This window comes from Sander lucioperca, chromosome 5 (assembly GCF_008315115.2).
Source record: "Sander lucioperca isolate FBNREF2018 chromosome 5, SLUC_FBN_1.2, whole genome shotgun sequence".
In the NCBI taxonomy this organism is placed as follows: Eukaryota; Metazoa; Chordata; class Actinopteri; order Perciformes; family Percidae; genus Sander; species Sander lucioperca.
The window spans coordinates 33,824,985-33,847,144 of NC_050177.1; the positions used below are offsets into that span (position 1 = coordinate 33,824,985).

The 22,160-nt window shown below is 39.5% G+C and overlaps 3 protein-coding genes across 13 annotated transcripts in view; 1 reads left to right on the forward strand and 2 right to left on the reverse strand.

The window, feature by feature from the left end:
• LOC116040014 (tyrosine-protein kinase receptor UFO) overlaps positions 1-9,307 on the forward strand; it is a 28,847-nt gene extending 19,540 nt beyond the window's left edge. For both annotated transcript variants that reach the window (XM_031285235.2, XM_031285243.2), the window contains 8 exons: positions 1,819-1,914; positions 2,226-2,303; positions 2,775-2,867; positions 3,543-3,664; positions 4,316-4,425; positions 4,833-4,992; positions 5,631-5,767; positions 6,386-9,307. In XM_031285235.2, the coding sequence (XP_031141095.1) occupies positions 1,819-1,914; positions 2,226-2,303; positions 2,775-2,867; positions 3,543-3,664; positions 4,316-4,425; positions 4,833-4,992; positions 5,631-5,767; positions 6,386-6,845 (1,256 nt within the window). In that variant the 3' untranslated portion in view covers positions 6,846-9,307. The remainder of the gene's footprint in view (positions 1-1,818; positions 1,915-2,225; positions 2,304-2,774; positions 2,868-3,542; positions 3,665-4,315; positions 4,426-4,832; positions 4,993-5,630; positions 5,768-6,385) is intronic.
• On the reverse strand, positions 8,747-17,372 carry LOC116040026 (galectin-6-like). The gene is made up of 14 exons (XM_036001277.1): positions 17,079-17,372; positions 16,015-16,103; positions 13,546-13,750; positions 12,896-13,009; positions 11,874-11,955; positions 11,771-11,799; positions 11,600-11,647; positions 11,479-11,505; positions 11,272-11,307; positions 11,077-11,094; positions 10,944-10,973; positions 10,053-10,141; positions 9,798-9,963; positions 8,747-9,717 (listed from the first exon to the last, which is right to left on the reverse strand). The coding sequence occupies exons 1-14, from the start codon at positions 17,121-17,123 to the stop codon at positions 9,571-9,573; spliced, it is 1,125 nt and encodes a 374-aa protein (XP_035857170.1). The 5' UTR covers positions 17,124-17,372; the 3' UTR covers positions 8,747-9,570.
• Positions 17,373-18,965: 1,593 nt separating this feature from the next.
• ryr1b (ryanodine receptor 1b (skeletal)) overlaps positions 18,966-22,160 on the reverse strand; it is an 80,242-nt gene continuing 77,047 nt past the window's right edge. For all 10 annotated transcript variants that reach the window (XM_031285262.2, XM_031285308.2, XM_031285277.2 and 7 more), the window contains 2 exons: positions 20,832-20,883; positions 18,966-20,708 (listed from right to left, as the gene is read on the reverse strand). In XM_031285262.2, coding sequence (XP_031141122.1) covers positions 20,613-20,708; positions 20,832-20,883 — 148 coding nt within the window. In that variant the 3' untranslated portion in view covers positions 18,966-20,612. The remainder of the gene's footprint in view (positions 20,709-20,831; positions 20,884-22,160) is intronic.

Consider the following 22,160-nt stretch of genomic DNA (forward strand, 5'->3'; position numbering starts at 1 on the left):
GAATGCAAACAACTAAGGGTTAATTCATTCCCCACAGCTGTGAAAACAGCCCTGGTGTGTCAGCTGACATACTCCACAACAACACTGTGTCCCTTATACTCTATAAACCAATGTATCTTTTTATAATCATATCAAGTAGATGTGCAGTAAATCCATTGGTGAAGTTGTGCCCTGTATAATCAGGCGTGAATGGCAGAATTAAATTTGACTTGACTACATTTTACTGACAGAGCAGAGTAGAGGATGGAGGTGGGACATTGGGGGTGAAATCAAGATAACAGCACATTGTGGGAAAGGGAATACAATTACATCAGGGAGCTAGTGACTTGACGTACCCCTCATCTGAATGAGATTTCACACTTGTAACAACTACTTAGCTACTACTCTAACTGCTAGCAGTTAGAGTCACTGCTCTGACTGGAGGTCATATCACCTTTGGGGAGTAAACTGGGAATAAAAAGTATTGTCCAGGTGGAGCTACGACTTCGTACTGGTGGAATACAAAGCTGTGGTTGGCAGTGGTTTGTGTGCTTTCACCAGCCAGCAGTCCCTGTGAGTCCTCATGATTGCAGACAGAGATATGTACCTGCAAACACAGCCTCAAATTTCACACAGCTGGGTCACATTCATTTTTTTTGTCCCAAGTGTATGAGCAATATTTCTGTAGACCTAATACACAAGTCTCAGCTTGCCACAGCCACAAAGAGGCCAGGGGAAAGGCAAAACTGTAGAGAAAAAACAAAAAACATATTCAGTGAGTAAAATAAGACCAGCTCGGGGGAAAAAGAGATTGAGATGTGTAGTCTGAATGAATGGGGGAAAACTTGCTGGGAATAAAGGACGGGGTCAGATTGGAGGGATTTGGGTTGGATTAACACTGCTGAAGTTGACCAGTAAAATTTGGCAAATTTTTTATTGCATGCATTGGCTAATAGCTGGTCACGCCAACATGTGTTGGAACATGCCTGTGGAATGAGCACATTGTTGTTCGACGCGTGGCAGATTGATAGTGTAGCAGCAGCTGGAGGGGGATCTCTGATGCATGTCGTCACCTTGTCATATTCTGGCCCAGATGTGAAAACAGAGCTAACGTCTGTAGCGCAATCTGCTCGCCACCATACAGCTCAATGACAGCCAGCTGGTTGAAGGGAGTCAGGAATATTTAAACCATCTTAAGATGGATGGATCCTCTGATCTCAACTCCCCAACCAGGTCCCTTGCAGGATTCAGATTCAAAACTTATTATATAGTTTGGAATTTTGTCTTTATTTTGTATAGTTTTTGACTCTATTTTCAGCTGCACTTAAGTTTTGGTTTTCTGGGTTTGGTGATTTTAGTTCAGGTTTTATTTATTTTTTGTTTTATTTGAACCTACATTTTGTTTGCAGTGTAGGCTCAAATTTCACTACTTTTGAAAGACAGTTTGTAAGATATAATTGACATTTAGAGTAATGGTTTTTAGTATTTTTGAAACAGGACTTCATTAAAAACAATAAATACTGGATTCAATTATTACATTAATACATATTCAAATAATGTAATGTTTAGGCCATTTTTAAACCTGTTCTTTTGCATTAACAAAAAGATGAAGACTAAGAAGATTTAATTAAAAAAACATTCTGGTGAGTTTTACACAAGTTCAGTTAGTTCAGTCAGTCTAATTTACATTGTTACTCAAGTTTATTAACACTTTGTTTTTGGCTTAGTGTTGTGCATTGTGTTTTTACAATCTGGCTGTTTTTCTCTCTTTTATGTGTTGTTCATTAAAGTGCTTTCCGCCCCAAACACCATTAAAATTCTTTATTTTTTCCTCCTCAGTGAACAGTCTGGGCATCAGCGACGAGCTGAAGCAGAAGCTCCAAGACGTGATGGTGGACAGACATAAACTAACCCTGGGAAAGACCCTGGGTGAAGGTACTGCTTTGTTTTGTTTTGTTTGAACTATGTCAGTCTCATTTCTGGGGTAGCCTGGAGGTAATATGTACATAGTACATAGTGAGGACTTATCTGCCATAGCAGTAATGCTTGCTTTCCACTTATCTCCAGTTATTTCCGTCTGACACTATGTGTTGACCCTGGGTAGTTTAACAGTTTACAATGTGATAATCTCCTAGCACTGTACCCTGTGAAGTCAGGAGGCCAACAACTCTTCCCTGTTTAACAAGACATTTCATCTTGTTGCATCTTATCTGGGTGTTTGATTGTGTTTTAACTTCTTTCTTTAGGGGAGTTTGGCTCTGTGATGGAAGGGCTGCTGACTCAGGAGGAGTCTGCTCTCAAAGTTGCTGTCAAGACTATGAAGAGTGAGTAGACAGTAAAAGTACTCAGGAATTATCACAATGAATCCCTTCATCTCGGGAACACAGGCCAATTGATGGACATCAATCCGGGTCAGAAATTCACAAGTGCTGGGGGCAAAAATGTCTTTTTTGATCAGAAAACAGACACCAGTGCAGCTTGTAAAAGATATTGGCAGAAGAAAAAGTTGACCCCATGTTGACCGTAGTGCCAAAGTAAAGACAATTGTATAAAAACTCCAAAGTTGAGGGAAAAAGATGAAATTGGGAAAAACAGCGCCACCCTTTACGTGAGATTTCTGCCAGTTTCAACTTGTGGTGACAAAGTTCAAACAAACTTAGTGGTAAAAACTGCTAACATGTATTAAATTATAGTTTATAAATTCAGGAGCCAAAACACCATCTGAAGTGTATTTCTTACTCTGGCAACCTTTCAACGTGGCACATGGGCTCACCTCTGTATCATCTCCTCTCCAGTTGCCATCTGTACCCGCTCAGAGATGGAAGATTTTCTCCGTGAGGCTGCCTGCATGAAAGAGTTTGACCACCGCAATGTCATGAGGCTTCTAGGTGAGTCTGGATTCATACTGCCTGGCAGGTCACGGGTCGGCTAATTAAAATTACAAAAAGGGTTATGCTTTCTTACTTAGTTGATATTCGTGGGTTTCTTTGCACAGGTTCCAAATTGTGATGGGTTCTTCCTTTGCCCATGCTACACCCTTTCACCAAGTTTCTTTAAAATCGGGCCAGTAGTTTTTTGGTAATCCTGCTGACAGACAAACAAACCGAACTGAAAACATATCTTCCTTGATGAAGTGAATTCTACCATGTGGGTACAACCCCAAAAAGTGCAGGAATCATGCAAGTACATTAACTCCATTAATTTCCTCAGGATTCCTTAGGTTCCCCACAAACCTTACTATAAACTGTTTTTAATGGAACTACTTTCTATCAAAGAAATAGTCCAAATTGACTGCATTTTCTGATTTTTGAGAGTAACAGGGAGACTGGAAAGACTAAATGTTTGAGCTGAATATATCAAAACCTGTGCAAATGAAACCATAAATATGTGCATGACTAAATACCACTAAAGGTAAGTGAGAAAATGTTTATTTTTTGTAATTTGGGTGAACTAACTCTTTAAAAGCATTATTTAAATAGCAAATTCAAGACTGAGTGCTTTTGAGATGTACAGAACATGTATGTATTCAATGTGTATAATACTAATCTGAAGTGTTTTTACAGGTGTGTGTCTGCAGACTGTGGAGAGTGAAGGTTACCCCTCCCCGGTGGTCATTCTGCCTTATATGAAACACGGAGACCTGCACAGCTATCTGCTATACTCAAGGCTGGGAGACTCTCCTGTGGTTAGTCTGATTTCAAACAATAAAAGCTAAGAGTCAGCAACACGTACATGTGCAAACGCAGGCAGCCGCACGCATATGCACGCATACAGTCCCACACAATTTAACAGCTTAATGGGTTCAGGGCATAGACTGTATAAAAGGTTCAGGGTTTATAAGTTCACATGAATGTCTGTCAGCTAAATAGGATCCAAAGGTCAACATAGACGTAAAGTGTTTGTTACAGTAAGTCACCATCCACACCTTATTGGCAGAGCGTACGCTCTGAGATCATGAAAACACAAGATATGTGTCTGTCGTTGCTACATGTATCTGCAGTTTTACTTATTAATGGATGAGATGTTTTTTTTGGAATTGAGAACTGCTATACGCAGTAAGTCCCTGAAGAGCAGGGTTGAGAAACACAAGCCTAATCAAAACAAGATTCCTACAGAATGTTGAAACATCCATGTGTTCGGCACACATTCAAAAACACAGTGGTGTTGAACCCTATTCTTCCCACAGGAGGAGGCCGTTAGTATTTGGAGCAGGGAGCACTCAGTTCTGGCAGATCACAGGTCCTCAAAGAGATGGACTCTAGTGCCCTCTACTGTGCAGAAAATAAATGTCAGCTGTGTGTGACTAAATTTTTTTTTGCTCTGTGCTGTCCTGCAGTACCTCCCGTCTCAAATGCTGGTAAAGTTTATGACTGATATTGCCCGAGGGATGGAATACCTCAGCAACAAGAACTTCATCCACAGAGACCTCGCCGCTCGCAACTGCATGTAAGCAAAATCTCTGCTTCCACATTTTACTCTCTCAGTTCCTGTTAGTTATCACTTGCTCTTTCTCTTGAAGAGGAAAAAGAACTAAAAGTGACTTAAGAGACTGCTCAAAGCAACATTTGGGAGGGGGGAAGCCCAAAAAAGGCTAAAACTTTATATATCATATTTTATAATCTTATCATATATTTTGGGTCTCAATCTGCAGCAAAATAACTAGTAACTTTTGATTTCAAGTAAATAGTAGTGGAATAACAAAATTGACCACTGAAATATAGTGGAGTAGAAGTACAAAGTATCCAAAGTAAATAACAGCACTTAAATTAATGTACTTTTTTACATTACACCACCGCCCAAATGCCCCTTTACCAAAAATGCAGCGCTGTAACACTCTGGTTTCTCTGCCTCAGGCTGAATGAGAACATGAACGTATGTGTGGCCGACTTTGGCCTCTCCAAGAAGATCTACAATGGAGACTACTACAGGCAGGGGCGAATCTCAAAGATGCCCGTCAAATGGATCGCTATTGAAAGCTTGGCTGATCGCGTCTACACCACCAAAAGTGACGTGGTAGGTTCACCCACTGTGTGTGTGTGTGTGTGTGTGTGTGTGTGTGTGTGTGTGTGTGTGTGTGTGTGTGTGTGTGTGTGTGTGTGTGTGTGTGTGTGTGTGCTTGTTTTAATCCCAGCACCTCACTACAATCCTTGGTGTCCGTTACTTTTCTATATTATGAATGAAATATTTCTATGTTTACTGTTGAAAACTGAGAAATAGCACTCATTGAATAGCCTCATGAAGACATAGCTATGATGTATTGAGCTAAATGTATTTCAGTAGAATATACTGTGCGTACATATCATTACTACCATCTATGACAGATGTAAACAGCAACAGCTGACTGCACTGATGACTACAAACTGTAAACTTGAGGGGCCCTGGTTTCATTGCACATGTGAAAGTGTTCATGCAGTGTTAGCGTTAAAAAGGATGTGCATTCTTTAGCAACTTGTGCGTAAAAGTAGGATGTCCAGAAAGCTTAGAAAAACATTGTCTGTTATTTCCAGTGTTTAACCTGTGCAGATTCATGTTTTAAGTAGGTATAGCAAGGTGTCTAAAAGCTAAAGGATGTCAAACCCCTTTAATCCTTCCCCTCTCTCTCCCTCTTTACTATGTCATGCTCCTTCCCTCCATCTCTCTCTTTCTCTCAGTGGTCGTTTGGAGTCACAATGTGGGAGATCGCCACGCGGGGCCAGACTCCGTACCCTGGGGTCGAAAACAGTGAGATTTATGATTACTTGAGACAGGGAAACCGTCTCAAACAGCCTCCAGACTGTCTGGACAGCATGTGAGTGTCAGCTCCTTCACTTTCACATTCCTCACAAAACACACTCAGCTGATGATGAAATATCTTGGGGATCTTATGCCTCCTGATTAGAAGTACCTTTTTTTCCATAAAGCAATCAAGGCTGGAGGCTAAAAACAGTTCCAGTCTATCTGATTTTCAAGGAGCTTAGATAATGCTTTATATTGTTTACAGTAACACACTTACTGAACTATTTGGTTCCAAGATATAGATTTCAAAAGCATGCACCCGCAACACTCAGCAAGTTCCTACCAATTTATTTTAACAACAATTAGAAGATAAAAAAGTGGCAGATATAATTGGTAAGGGAAATTTCACAGGAAAAAATCCAGTTATTTTAAGAATAATGCATCTTAATAACATAATTATAAATATACATTTCTTATCTGGAAGTTTGTGGGGAAAGAGACCTGCTATGCTAAGCTAGAAATTAATTACAATTAACTCACTATAATTAGTGTCAAAGTAATTCCATACAAAATATGTTAGTTTATTTCTATGAAGTTATTAAACCTGTTTAATGAAGAGTTAGTGTTTTTCACATGATTTAACAATGTGCTAACATTAAATATACAATTACCATTTCTTCCTCCTCTCCAGATACGCCCTGATGTTCTCCTGCTGGCTGCTGAGCCCCAAGGATCGCCCATCATTTGAGGCCCTGCGCTGCGAGCTGGAAAAAGCCCTTGAGGATCTGCCGGACACCCAGGACCCAGACGAGATCTTGTACGTCAACATGGACGAGTCTTCTATGGAGCTAGGGGCCGTTGGTGGCCGTGACCCCATTGGGGGGCCGTCCCCTCTCTGCCTGAAGGCCCTGGACTCTGTGACCACAGTGGAGGTCCACCACCCCAACCGCTACGTCCTCTGTCCCCAACACGAGACCAACCGAGCCCTCTCGGACTCCCTGGAGAGCCTGGACATGCCGGTGTCGTCTTCCACAGCTACGCTGCCTCTACAACCATCCTGCCACTCCACTCCCAACCCCACACCAGCTCCCACCCCAACTGTTGAGCTGCTGGAGGACAGGGAAGGGTCTAGAAAAATGCCCTGGCAGTGATGGCTTCACTTTTGTTTTTTAAATGGCAAGACTTTTCACTGCCAAAGTGTGCCTCCTTTATCCCCAGTCCAAGAACGAGATCCAGCCTCTTGCTACTGACTGCATAATATCTACATACATATTTTGCACAAATTCTCTCTCTCACACACACACACACACACACACACACACAGCCGAAGGCATTCCAAGGAAGTGAAGGATTGGGATTCTTTGTCAACCCTTCTGAAATGAGCACGTTTCCAAGCGAGTGTAAAAGTTATTGTATGATTAGCGTAGCAGGATGAACACTGTTACCAACGATAGACAGTGGGTGAAGAAGTTTAGCGCACGTTACCCTCATATACACTGCAGCACAATCAGAGAATCTAATTCCAAGTCCATATAGCATTAAATACCATAACTACCTGTATACAACAGATCGATCCCCTTCACGCGACTAAGCTAAACAATCTCAGTGAAACCAGCTTAGACACTGCCAGGCTGAATCTACAACCAAACAAACTCAGGAGCTTGAACTTGCGAGTAAAGGGCTAACGTGGAGGACTCGCACCAGCTGAGATAGTGCTCCTCTGACGGAGAAACCTCACCCATCTGAAATCCCTGCTCCTGTGCAGAAATAACCAGAGGACAGTTGGGAAAGAACGAGAAAAATCAGCAGCAGTGCCTCTTTCACTGAAGGTATCATCTGATGAAGACGACTAGCTGCTTTATGGTTATACTGATACAGTTTATGAAGGACAATAAGACGAGTTAAAACTAAAATCGCCAACAAGGATGGGCTTCTTTTTCTTTTTTTTTCTTTTTTTAGAATTAAAAGAGACCAAAATTTGCAGAGAAAATGAAATTACACTGCAGGCTTTAGATAATTTCACGTGAAGTCGTTTTAAATGAAGAAAATCCATCTTATTGATCCATTGTATGATAGCCTAATGTAGCGCTCTAACAACCCCTGCATCCTCTCAAGTGGTCGTACTGCTAGTTGTGCATTAAGCACCATGAGCCATTTACAGTTCACACAAGACATCTCTTTCCTCACTAACAGGTGAGACACCTGTGAAAGTCCTGAACTAATCTATACATCGTTGTCATAACTCAGGAAACTGGAGACTTGTCAACAGTGACAGAGGTACTGGTCAAATCAAGAGGGTACAAATAATCAGAGGCAGGTGGATGGACTGAGGGTAGGTACGGACATGATGGAGTTACCCGAGGCAAATAAGCTCCTCACCTTTGCTTTTGGCTCAAGCACAGTGTTATTACACATTTTGTAAAAAAAATAAAAATAAATAATTATGCTGATTTTTTTTTCTACAACTTTGCACTAATGTTTTTTTTTTTTTTTTATATCATTGTATGTTTGTTTATAATTTGTATATCTTTTACCCCTTTTCATTTTGTGTTTTAATTACTTTCTGGACAGTCATCCTGCAGACGCCTCTAATAAGAATCTGTCCACATGTAACAACTTGCATATTCATAAAGGCAGAGAACATAGCCTGTGAAATCATTGCAGGGCATCCAAATCCAGTCGATGGAGTGTTTTCCGTAAATGAGCAAAGAGACTGGGAAACATGACTAACCTCGTCATCTGACATCATCCTGCCACACTCTTATTCTGGGATATTTTAGTTACTTGAGGTTTAGCACTGTAAATAGAAGTCTGGTACCAGCAGAATCCAGGAGGAGACAGAAAGCAAAGCGTGTGTTCATCCAAACCTCTGCTTCGAGGTCCACTAGCTGCAACTTTGCATCATGCATGCACTTATTTTTTTATATATATATATATATATATATATATATTTGCTTTAGTTCATCATTTTGTCTTTAGAATGGACCATATTCCAACACACATTTTGGGAGAACATTTGTTGAAATGAGGCGCTGTGTTTCTCAGATGTATGCATCAAAGGTACTTATATATGAAACAGTATACAGTTATCCTTTATACCTGTAGCATTACTGAAATTCCTTGTTAAGATGAAATGTACATTTCTTGCTATACATTTGGTACTGTATGCTCATTGAGTGATAGTCCTCCATTGTTTGTGAACTACAGAAAGTGGTGCTGAGACTGAGGCACTCGTCTAATTTGGTCTGTACAAATATTTTACCAATTTGAAAGCAGATAGATACACCAGCAGTGTGTTACACCAACTAGTGTGTTTGAAACATTTTGGTCTTTGGACAAAAAGAAAAACTGATCCTCCGAGGGGATTCCAGCAAAAACTGAATCTCCTTCTTTGTGATTACAGTCAGTTCAGCCTTAAATCTTTACCTTCAGTGCCTTCAGAGAGCCAGTATTTTGCATTACAGTAAATGTGTGTGTGGATTGTGATTCTCCTGATGTGTTGAATTGGGAGAAGACTGTACTATAATTGCCTTTATATTGTCATGATTTGTAAACAAAGTTTTATACAGTACCTGCAGTATTTTGTATAAGAAATAAATGTGTTCATCGTGAATGAGCTCTCCTCCTGAGCTTTGGTGTAGTCAATATTAATCTCATCCATAGCATATGTGTAAGTGACAAGTTTATTAACAATACAGCCGGCGATGAGGTAACGTTTTGTCGAATTAAGATTTATGATCACACAGCAGGAAGATTAAGAACCTGAGATAACACAGTGGCTGACATATCCTCTGAAATATCATCTAAACACTGAAAAACCCATGAAATAGATGAATAATGTACAGAATTTATAGTGTCTAAAAGGTGTGTGTGGTCTCAGAAGTGGATGTAGGAGATCTGCACGTCGCCTTCTATCTCCAGCATGTCAATCTCATTAAAGGACTGTAGGCGGTGGACAAAGTCGAACAAGTGCTGCCCATTCACAAACACCTTGAACCTCTGGTTCCCGCAGCGAATCGACATCTGAGAAGCAAAGGACAGAAAAGTCAGGACACCGCTGACCCAGTCAAAATAATGTAGACGGATTGAATATAAATACTTACATCAAAGTACTGTCCCTCCATGAAGGGGTTCAAGCTGGCCTCTCTGTCCTCCTGGCCCCAGTTACCTCCAATCATGCTGTTCCTCACCACGATGCCATCCCTCACCCTGGGGTTCATATGGAAGGCAATGTCCCGAGATCTGCTCACCTTAAAGTTGATGCCGATTCTGCAACACACAGACCCAGGAGTGTAATATGAGTCTGTTAGCACTCACGCTATACTGACTTTAGTGTATGTACAGTCACAAGCACACACCTTTCTGCTCCATAGGGCACCATGCCTCTGATGATGATGGTCCGCTTAGGGTACATCCCTCCTGGGATCATGTTGGAGTAGGGCACAGGCTTAAAACACAAATAACAAAAAAATAAATAAATAAGACAGGTAACATAATAACATGACTAACAGACATAAACTGGAGAGACAACTTCAATATACCTAGATCCTACTGAAGTAAAAAAAAAGAAAAGTAGCCTGAAGGTGACACCAAAGGAGACGGTTATGTTGTTGCCAGTGGTGAAATGTACTGAAGTACATTTACTCAAGTACTGCACTTAAGTACAATTTTAGGTACTTGTACTTTACTTGCGTATTTCCATTTTGTGCTACTTTCTACTTCTACTCCACTACATCTCAGAGAAAAATACTGTACTTTTTACTTTACTACAATTATTTGAGAGTTTCAGTTACTTTACAAATTAAGATTTTTGCAGACAAAACATACAAAGTTAAAGTCAATTTCTCGATTGGCAATTGGTTAATAGTTTGGTAACACTTTACTTGAAGGTATCTACATAAGAGTGACATGACACTGTCATGACACATGAACCCTAACTCTAACCATAACTTGTTATGACAAAAACCGAATGACACTGTCTGACAGAAGCGTTATGTCAACGTTTATGATTTGTTTATAATGTTTATGACACGTTCATGACAGTATCATGTCACTCTTATGTAGATACCTTCAAGTAAAGTGTAACCAATAGTTTTAGTGCACATTCGTTGGAAAAACATTTCATGGTACCAGCTTCTCAAATGTGCAGATTTGTTGCTTTTCCTTTCAATTATTGACCACTGAGACAAGGCTTCACTGCGTCACCCAGACTTTTCCCTGCAAATGAGTGTGGAACACATTTTACTTACAGGATTGTAGACCGGCTGCCCGCCCATGCCCTGTAATCAGATTAGCATATGTAAGATTTAAATTGGAATACCAGAATTTAAAAAAAAAATACATAGAGGGCTTTATGAATGTGTAATCATGCAGTATTCTCACCGGCAGGCTTGATCCTCCCTGACAGAAGACAAAATAAAGTCAGTCCATTAAATACAAACTTTTGTTTACATAGCTACAAACTGTTGTTTGATTTACATGTGACAAATGACTGTGTCTTAGTGTAATATAAAACATTAAAATGTGTAAATAATACAAAAGGAAAATCAAATCAGTTATTATAACATTGTTTCATACCCCCATACCACCTCCCATTCCTCCTGGATATCCACCCTGTGAAGAAGCACATATTTTAAAAAGAAAGATTTAATATGATTTTGTTCTGTGGCTTATTGTGACTTTGATCAATTTAGGTCGGTGTTTTTTTCTGTATTAGTGACATTTATATAATAAACTAATGAATTTGAGCGCTGAGGAAGAGCAGAAATAAAAGTATTTATTCACCCCCATGCCACCTCCTGGATATCCTCCCTGTTGAAAAGTTGTAATCATGTCAAATACTGTTTAATTATGTATTTTATCTAATTTTGACATTTGAATAAATCCTCATCCTAAGTATACTTACTTCCATTCCTCCTCCCATTCCTCCTCCCATGCCACCTGGGTATCCTCCCTGTATGTCAGTTGGAAGAAGCAAGGCTTATGCAAATATGTTCACTGTATTTCATTATAGTTTTAGTAATATTTGAAAAAAAAAACTACCTTCAAAGACAAAAATAATAATAATATAACTTACCCCCATGCCACCTCCTGGATATCCTCCCTGTTGAACAGTGGGTTGTGAACATGTTAATCCTGTAAAATACTGTGTTGGAATTTAATTTTTATACTGAAATTATGTATACTTACTCCCATTCCTCCTCCCATTCCACCTCCCATTCCACCTCCCATTCCACCTCCCATTCCACCTCCCATTCCACCCTAAAAGGACCAAACAAAAGTGTAAAACAGTCAAACAAATCTAATTAACAAACATAAAGTGCACAGAAAAAGTTGACATCTTGTCATAAGAGTGGAAGAATTATTTAATGCAACGGTACAACAGGACATTTGCTGCAGCAACTACTAGTAACACTGCAGCTGCTACTAGTATTAGCATACTAATATATTCACCTATAATAACCTGTTAACAAACATTGGAAATCATCTTACCACCACTAACACTTACCAACCATTAACTGGAATATTGGATTGTATGAGTTCGACAATCGACTAGTGTGGACTTGACCGGAAAACAGGAAATAAATATGTGCACTGGCTGGATTAACACAACTTTTATGCCTTTCTGTCACATCTACTGCAGTCAGATTCACTGTGTTCCCTCGGAAGGAATCACTGCACATGGGTAGGCACTTGTAATGACATTTCGAACATGTTTAGAGGCTTAAAACACATTTAAAACTTGCCCTGTTTAAGCCTGTTGGGTGCTAACGCTAGCAGGGGGGATAACACGGTGTAGGCAGCACCGATTGCTTTCGTTTTTTTTGCTACTGCCAGCACTCCAAATTTCCAAACAACAGAGCTACGTGTTGAAATTGACCGGAATTCTCCTTTAATTGCTTAACACCTGTAGAAGCTTTGGTTTTACCATTGCACATTGAGGTTTCAGCTTTGCTAAAGCTTGAAGTTATACACTTTTGAAAACCCAGCAAAACAAAGCAAGCACAAACACAGTATAACGGTTACTGTTTTACTCACTCCCATTCCTCCAGGATACCTATTCATGCCACCTCGAGCACCCTGACACAGAAGCAAAAAAGGTTAGAAATCAGCTGTTCGTGATTTATTATGCTGCTGAATTTATTTGCCCCAACAAAGCCCAAAGCATTAAGCTGAAAGCTTCAGGGACAGGAAGTCTCACCCCTATGATGTTAATTGTCTGGATGGAAACATCTCCTGCGATCTGCAATGCGCAAACCCTGTTCAAAGGGAGACGATGTTCGAAGGTGTAGAAGTCATTCCCATTGACTTTAATCTGCAACGGAATAATGTCAAATGTTACCCAGAGTGTGCCATGGTCCAATAATTAATAATTATATAAGATGAACCTGTTGAAGAGATATTCACACAATTTCAAACTGCATACATTACTGCAGCACAACAGTAAACTTCAGTTCATAAAAGGGTAACAGTTTACTTAAACCCCCTTCTAAGCATTTATAGGCACTATATAAACATTTAATAAAGGGTTTATAACACACTATGGGTATGATAATGCCTCCTGCGGGCACCAATGGCAAGGCAAGGCAACTTTATTTGTATAGCACATTTCAGCAACAGGGCAATTCAAAGTGCTTTACAGAAAACATTAAAGTGGATAATAGAGTATACAAACATATTATGAATGACAATGTCGTAAAACAGTTGTAATAATATAAAAAATGTATTCATAGGACGATTGTTGACAGAAACTGTACATTAAATACCATTACATCTGCTTACAACTACATTATAGGGTGTTATTAACTTGTAGTAAAATTGTAGTATGTGTGGACGTGTGGTTGGGCTGACCTGGTAGCCCTGAGAATTGACCAGGATGACCATTTCAAAGACCTGGCCTTTCCTGAAGGGCATATCACGGATCTTGTTCTCAGAACCCCAGGATCCCTCCTGACAAGAGTTAAAGACCACCTTGTCCCGGCCGTCAAATCGAGGGTTAAAGTGGAGGGCGATGTCGCTGGACTCAGACTCTCCGCAGAGCAGGTTGACTAAGAACCTGCCAAAAAATAACAGCAAAAAACTTTTACTTGAGATGGCAACCCATCATTACCTACTTTGAGAACTTAAAGGTGCAATATGTAATATATTTACTGTAATAAATCTAAAAATGACCGCAATATGTCATCAGATATTAAGGAAACATGCTAAGTTGAAATACTATCTTTTCTGACATCATTGCTAATACCAGTATTTTCTCCTTCTCTGTTTGTGTTTTGGCCTGTGTGTTGTTATCAACTGCCCAGTTTGACAGCCAGGCCGGGTTGCCAGATATACCTGTAAAAACGTAAACCCAGCACGCTACAGCTTTAATGTTAGTACAGCCATGAAAGCAGCACTCAAACGAACGGGATCAACGGAGATAAATTCTACATGACATAAAAAAAACGGCATGTTTCTAACAGTTGCGTGACAGGGACGTAACAAACCCCGGGTAAATACTGGAGATGTATTTGAAAGATGGAGACAGCTTAGAGCACAAAAGGACGCCGAGTTGGCTAATTCACTCCTGAACAGGTAAGCATTAGCTTCGGGCTAATTTATCACCGCTACAAGGGACGGGCATTTTATGTAATTTAAACATTTGTGTACTCACATTGAATTATATAGCTAGAGTACCCAAGTTGGTTACTCGCAAAAACAATTGAGACACAGCCAGTAAAGTGATCCCGACTGGTCCTGGCTAAGGACGCCATGCTAACCCTGCTAACTGCTAACGTTATCGGAGGGCCAGGCAAGCAATCCACAGCTGTTTACAACGTGTACAATGGTGAGTTATTTTAAGCCAAGAGAGGGAGGCTGTGAATCGGGAAGAGAGGACCGTGAGTTTGCAGTGTGTTTAGCAATTGTTGCCGCAATTCTAAGCCAATGAAGTGTGTTCAGTCGGGTGGAATAGGACGGCAAGGTAGTGATATTTTTAGTAGTTCCTATCCTGGCGTGTGGAGAGGACGACAAGGTTGTCGGGTTTTTAGCGGTTCCTACTGTAATTCTAAGCTGAAAAAGTGTGCCTGTCAGTTGGGTACAGCTGCGTGAGCACGGGCTTTTATGACTGTACTATAGCCAGCATCTAACGTTAGCTACACCGCTGTCTAACATTGTTGGATGCTGCGGTCTCAGCCTGGCAACCAACGTGAACTTCGAGTCTGGGGAGGAGGGGGCGGGGGAGACGACTCTCTCCAGTATTTTGAATTTGTACTGCAGTAACTATTTTAAACAATAGCTGTCAGTATTACATATTGGACCTTTAAAAGTTTGAACCCATACATTTACACTTTGTTTTTCTGAGAATGCACGGTAAACAGGCAAATGCTCGTAAAACACCTACTTTTATGCTATGATTTACTAAGGTTATTATTATCAGTATTATTATGGCATTTCGATATGATACCTTGATGTGTCCCCCCCCTTATTTTATTTTGTGTTTTTTGTTTTACATTTTATTTTATTTTAGATTTTACTTTACTCTTAGTCTTTTACTTGTAGTGTTGTAATGCTAGTTCAAGGAATTTTGATGAATGATGTTTACAATGGATGTTTAAAGAAAAAGGTTAAAAAAAAGGAAATATTATTTTTCTACTGATATACATTTTATTCTATGTATTTCCTGTGTAATTTCCATCAATAAACAGATTTAAAAAAAATTAGTAATAACAGCAGATGACATGAGACCATTATGCCACTGAGTCCTGACTGATAAGTTTGTTTAGTGCTGGAAAACAAATGCAAACAGTGCAGGTGGGGCAGACTGTGAAAAAACAAAACCTGGTCAGGTATGTGCAATGCTTACTTGGTGGGCTGTAAAAGTACCTTAGATATTAGTATTTTTAAAAGGGGAGGGTGAGGTGATAAAAGTGGAGCTGTGTGTTACAAGTCTGAAATGCACCAAAGAAACCTGCTCCACCCAGAGTGAGATGACACAAGGTATTCCCCCCGTTTTTAATAGTGTCAAAAGGTTTTAGTTAGAGATACAAAAAATAAAAAATAAAAATAAAGATTTGTTTTTGTTTTCATAACTTCTTTTTTTTTAATATAATTATTTTGGACATTTTCAGCCTTTATTTTGATAGGACAGCTGAAAACATGAAAGGGGAGAGAGAGGGGAAATGACATGTAGCAAAGGGCCACAGGTCAGAGTCGAACCTGGGCCCGCTGCGTCAAGGAGTAAACCTCTATATATGGGCAACCGTTCTACCAACTGAGCTATCCGGGAGCCTCATATCTCCTTTTTTCAGATTAAGAATGAATTTCAAGATGAATACTGACCTGGTAATGTTCTCAGGAATGGACCCCTGGATGTAAATGGACACCCCTTCCCTCAGGCCTCCATGAATTGGCCCCAGATAGGGAATTCTCTGTACAGTGCACAAATAATATTAATCCACACTGCACAATGTTTACAAGCACCCAAGACACATCTTTCCAAATGTCAGTTGCATTGTACAGTAACTCAGTAATTTACACAGTGTGGTTCCTCTGGTGGTAGTCTCCATTAAAATGAGTGTAGCAATAGATAATGATTTCACTGTTTCCTTGGATGCAGTAGAGGAAAGGAAAGTACAATGCTGTACTCTTTTTGGTTTATACCTTCTCTATAGTGCATACTGTACTAGGGATGGACCAAATGTATTCAATTCAACAATTTGTTTTACTCATGCTGCAGTTTTCAACAAATAAATTCACTGAATCCCATAATGGATGAATACATAATGTATCTACAGCAACCAACAACGACCAGAATTGAATCAACCAATACGTTTTTCGTTTTAATGTATTTATTGTTAAGTTTGTGTTTTGTATTGTCTTTTATGTATTTGCTGTTGAGTTTGATGTATTTTCCCATCTAGGGACGGGCATTGCAAATTAGTTCAGGCTATAAATGCTGTGGTGTGTGGCATAGGGTTACGCTACATACTTGTCCCTATACAAATAAACATTCAAATAAAAAAAATTTAAAATCAATAAGCCCATAGAATCTTTAAATCTTGATATATGTCATTAATGTGGACAAGCATCAGTAAAGAGACAGCTTGAAGAATCTAAAATATAGTTGTTTTTTTTAATCAGGGGTACGTGCACACAAAACAATTCACTATGATATCAGTTTTAGGTCATACTGTTGTCCAGAGTGCAACATAATCCTGTACCAAGTCCTCTGAAGAACAAAATATAGTTTGGAAATCTCAGACAAGCATGGACCAGATTCTTTTGTCAGAACTATGTCACACTAACAGATTGTTTTTGCGTGGCTGACCCCACTGGTGATCAAATGGTATTCCCTTGGCATTAGTGCGATTCATTACTCAGCAGCAGTCAGTTCAGATACTTACAGGGCCGTAGATTGGCTGATAGCCAGGAGGAGCAACAAACGACATGGCAGCAGTAGGTGAGACGGACGGGCAGACAGAATCGGGAGGGTTTTGTCAGGAACTGATCTCTGCTGGAGGCCTTGTTTTATACAAGTGATACGGGAGGGGCAGAGCAGGGTACCAAGCCCAGGGCTGCATCACCATGTTGACTTTGGAAGTACAAGATGCCCATTAACCGTTGACCCGGCAGAGGAGTGGCACATTACAACAAAAGACAGTGTTAAATGTGTGTGTGTGTGTGTGTGTGTGTGTGTGTGTGTGTGTGTGTGTGTGTGGCAAGAAAAAAACAACAGCTATTATTGCAACAAGGCATTAACTCCATTACAAGTTAAAGTCATGCATTGAAAATGCCACTTAAGTAAAAGTATCCAAGTATAATCAAGTAAATGTACTTAAAATATTAAAAGTAGTAATAATGCAGAAAATGGCCCCTTTGAGTGTTACATTACTATATATAATATTAGATTTTACTGTTTACTGTAAAACTGTTTACTCACTAAAGCTGTCAGATAAGTGTGGCAGAGGGAAAAGTATCTCTCTCTGGATATTAGTGAATAAAAGTATAAATACGCATGAAACGGAAATACTCAAGTAAAGTACAAGTACCTCAAATTTGTACTGATGTACTTTGGCACATGTACTTTACTTTCTTTATTTACTTTCCACCGCTGCTTTTATATTATTTCTATTCTCTATAACTTCCTAAATCTTAAACAGTGAACAAAACTGGCATTAGACAAATCTAAATTTTACAACTATCACAATATTACTTTTTGGTGTTGGAAAAGTGGAGGTCTGTATAAGAGACATAATCTCCGTCCAGCACATTAAGTTAGAAACCTGATTTTTTTTTTTTTTTTTTACTCCGCTGAGATTTAAAGAATTGTAGGTGTAAAGGTGTATGTATGATTCATATACTGTAATATCCATCCGCCTACCTAAGGCAAACAGAAACATAAGTAATCCTTATCTACCACACGTCTGAGAGCATAGTGCAACTTCATTTATATACTTCATGGAGGCAGTATGTCATTCCAACAAATGCTTTACAAAGTAAATATGCACGCTATTCATATATACATACACACACACACACACACACACACACACACACACACACACACACACACACACACACACACACACACACACACACACACACACACACACACACACACACACACACAATCTGTCAAGAAACAAAGGCTGTCTAAGTGATACATGGGTGTTTCCTGAAATGTTTAAGCGCAACAATCCACTTTTGACATTTGGTTAAGATAACGTTTTACCAAAGCCAACATGAAACTGCAACACAGGCGCCAGAGAGGGAACATTTGAGTCAAAGTAGGCATCTCCATAACGTCATTTCAAAATCAGTGTTGGAATCAGCGTACACCTTGCAAATAATTACGTTTGTCAAAGCACAATGATTAGCTTAAGACATTAAGTGTTTTATTAGTAGAATTATGTCTACAAAGAAAAATGTTCCTCACATTTAAAGAGGATGTTATGGAGAGTTAAAGGATAATCTAACTTTTTTAACTATGCATTAATGGTGTCAGCGTTGTACGTATTTTTGTTTTAACATGAATGGATATAAAAGATGTCCTTCTGCACACACGTTTACATCTATACTTGTACAGACCTATAGGGCATTCAAAGCCTAAACCTAATTCTTACAGCACTTTGAGCAAATGAGGACTGGACAAAATGTCCTAATTTTCCAAAAAATTTCTTCATACTAAAACTGGTCCTCGGAAAAAGATAGAACAAGAGCATACACGCTCAAACACACGGATACAACAACACCATATAAAGCATATATGTAAATGAGGACACACGTCCAAGTTCTCCTTAAAATAATCTGTTTATTCTGTATTGAAACACAGGGTTCAGTCAGAGGACACTCAGCTCCGTACGGTCAGCTGCCTCCGTGTGGACCACGTGGCAAATACACACTTCAGAGTCGCCAGCAAACAAAATACTGCTCTTCATCTGACAAAGTGAGTCATGACATTAAATGCGAGATGGAGAGTTTGAGAGTTTGTATGTGATCTGTAAGAGGCATAGTGAGACAGAAGTGTCTGAGATCAACGCAGGGATTTGAGAAAAATAACTGATATGCTGGATTCCTAAAAATATCTATCATAAAAACCTAACAAGCAAAAACAAAAGCTAATGTGCTCTTCTGACTGCAAACTGGGCATTTACTTCAGTGTGAGATCAAGTCTCTTTACCACTGTGGATTTCACAAACAGGACACGCAACATGTTCAAGTCCGACAAAGAAGCATGATCGTTGAAATTCTTCAAAGCCCTGAAGAAAAAAAAAATATATATATGTATCTATGATTTATGTAAAATATGTCTTTTCATCAAAAGGCCTCTAAGCAGCCTAGACATTACTCAAGTTATACACATGACACTTTGGACATAATGTATACATTAAATACATTCATTAGTTATTTTTAATGCACTGACAAAAACTTATTTGTGCATAAAGTGTCATAAAACAGACTGTTGGCCAGAAATACAGACGGGCTAAAACGGTCGTCTTCAGAAGATTTGATCTGCATATAAACAATAAATAAACACCCTTGGTATCCTCCTATACTGTATGTGTGTACATCATCACTATCTTAAATGGGACAGAGACACCAGTGGAGATAAGGGACCACATACATCCAGGGACGCATTGTAAGACTTCAGAGTGCAAACTGGGTTTGTCTATACAGCTGATTCACACTGGTATATGTCACGTACGCAGATGATAATTCGTTTTTTATCTTGGCAAGTCAGTCCAACAAGAGTTTCCTATCATGATCACTTGTTTGAGGATGGGTTTCTAACTCCCGAGAGAGAGGAAGAAAAAGGAGCGAGAGTGCGCCTAAAATGTTCACTGCTCCCTCTCAAGGATATCGGAGATTTCTCTCGATGAAACACCAGAAATCAGAAATGCAAGTATCAAACGGCAGCAGCCACATATGACAAAAAAATCCCAACCTTACAAACAATATAAATAAAACCTATCCACTCTAATCTCAAATAAAAGTGTTGAAACTAAAACTATTTGATCGCTAAAGCAGTGACATTGCTATAGGCACTAAAACGTTTACAGCAGTAGCGACTGAAAGAGGCCGTTTTGTATAAATGCATTGATATGCAAGGCAGCCCATGTATATTTTACACCAAAAAGGCCATGTAGTGTATTCATAGCGGAATAAAAAGGCCCCTGGCTTCTTGTGTCTTTTTTACACCTCTCTGATATTATTCTTCTGCTTTTCTCTAATCTATTCCATCGACATTCTGCTGCAGGTGGTGCAACAGTGCAGTCAAAGTGTGCATAGCTTTAGCGGAGGAGAGAAATGTGCAGACAAAAGGTACATAACTAAGACAGACGTGTTCGATTTCTAAATTTCTAATCTTTCCTCTCTTTTAATCCACTCCTCTTTCCTCTCCTCTCTTTCTGTCCCTCAGACGCTGACGCTGCAGGACATTATCCGAGCTGGTCCTCATACTGCTTCCTGAAGCAGTCTCCAGCAGGGAAGAAGTCCCAGCATCGCTCCTGGTACAGCTTCCACACGTATGATTCCTGAAACACAGAATAAAAATGAAAAAATCAAAAAAAAGGATGATTTCATAACGACACAAACAACCAATGAGGGCTGCACCGTGACATTCTTTATACATCTTAAATGTATGTATGTTTACTGACCTGTCCTGTGTGTTCTGTTTCATCTTTGTTTATGAGATACATCAGGAAGAACCTGGAAGAGAAAATGGAGAAAAAAAACAATGCAACATAATAACAGGGTTTTTGGGTTATCTGAGGGGTAAGAAAAGACATTAGGGCTGCTCGATTATGGAAAAAATAATAATCATGATTATTTTGGCCAATATTGAAAGAACGATTATTCAACACGATTACTCATTAACCTTTGGATATAATGGATAGTGTCCAGGGTATAATGTTAGTGTCCTTTATCTCACAGAAAGAGTCTTTGGATCCGAATTAAATCTGGTTTACTACTGTGAGTCGGTTCAGCTTTACAGATATCACACATAACGTTACACAACTAATGAACAATTCCATATACATAACACAATGTGCATCTCACATCACATTTTCACTCACTATGACCACTACTACTGTCATTACTAAACATTGTGCCAAAATGTGATTAATAATGTCGCCGTCAGTGGGCTTATTTGCTAGCTAACCTAAGGAAAAATCCAGCACATAGACGGCACCTTAGAATAGTGTTGCGTGAAACAGGTGATTTAACGTCCCTGCTCATTTTACATACAAAACAAAATGCTGAAGGAACATTACTATGTTTTTCATGTTGGTTTTGAGCGGTATGCACCCCCACTAAGCTGGAAAAAGTTTTAAACAGTAAGTGAATACAGCGCGTCGGGGGAATACAACATCTACTACAGCGGGGAGACAGAGGCAGAAGGACCGCAGGGTTAGCTAACGTTAACTAACGTTAACTGTTCCCAGACAACGGAGTTGGTTTTGCCTTTTTTGCTCACCAAACGCTGCTGTGGCTGCCCTCCTTCTGCTATCTTTACTCGCGCTGAATTTTTAACAGAGCTGGGCGTATCAATCAAAATATCGATAGTATCGATATCAAGATGAGTATTGGTATCGGATCGATACTGTCGTAACGAGATCGATACTTTTGTTGCAGTTTCTCTCCGAGTTCATGCGAGCACAGCGTCTCTCCAAGTCTGTGCGCAGTGTGCAAACAGCGCACCTCTCTCTCCCTCTCTCCCTCTCTCCCTCTCTCTCTCTCTCTCTCTCTCTCTCTCCCTCTCCCTCTCCCTCTCCCTCCCTGCTCTGCCGGAGGCGGAGAGTCAGTGAGAACAAATGAGAGAAGCCTGTGATGATTTTTTTGTTGTGTTGTTTATATTGTTATATTCATATTTATACATTGTGGCTTTTGTTTACTTATTTTGCATAACTGACTTTATTTTTCACAGATATCTGTGTGTAATGGAAGGTATTTTTGGTTGTGTTGACTTTGTTATATTTATATTT

Coding starts and splice junctions, on each gene's coding strand:
- LOC116040026 (XM_036001277.1), bottom strand. CDS start 17,123: ATGTCGTTTGTTGCTCCTCCTGGCTATCAGCCAATCTACGGCCCT. Junction 11,648..11,770: donor ATCCAGGAGGTGGCATGGGG/GTAAGTTATATT, acceptor ACTGACATACAG/GGAGGATACCCAGGTGGCAT. Junction 9,964..10,052: donor GTGCCCTATGGAGCAGAAAG/GTGTGTGCTTGT, acceptor TGTGTGTTGCAG/AATCGGCATCAACTTTAAGG.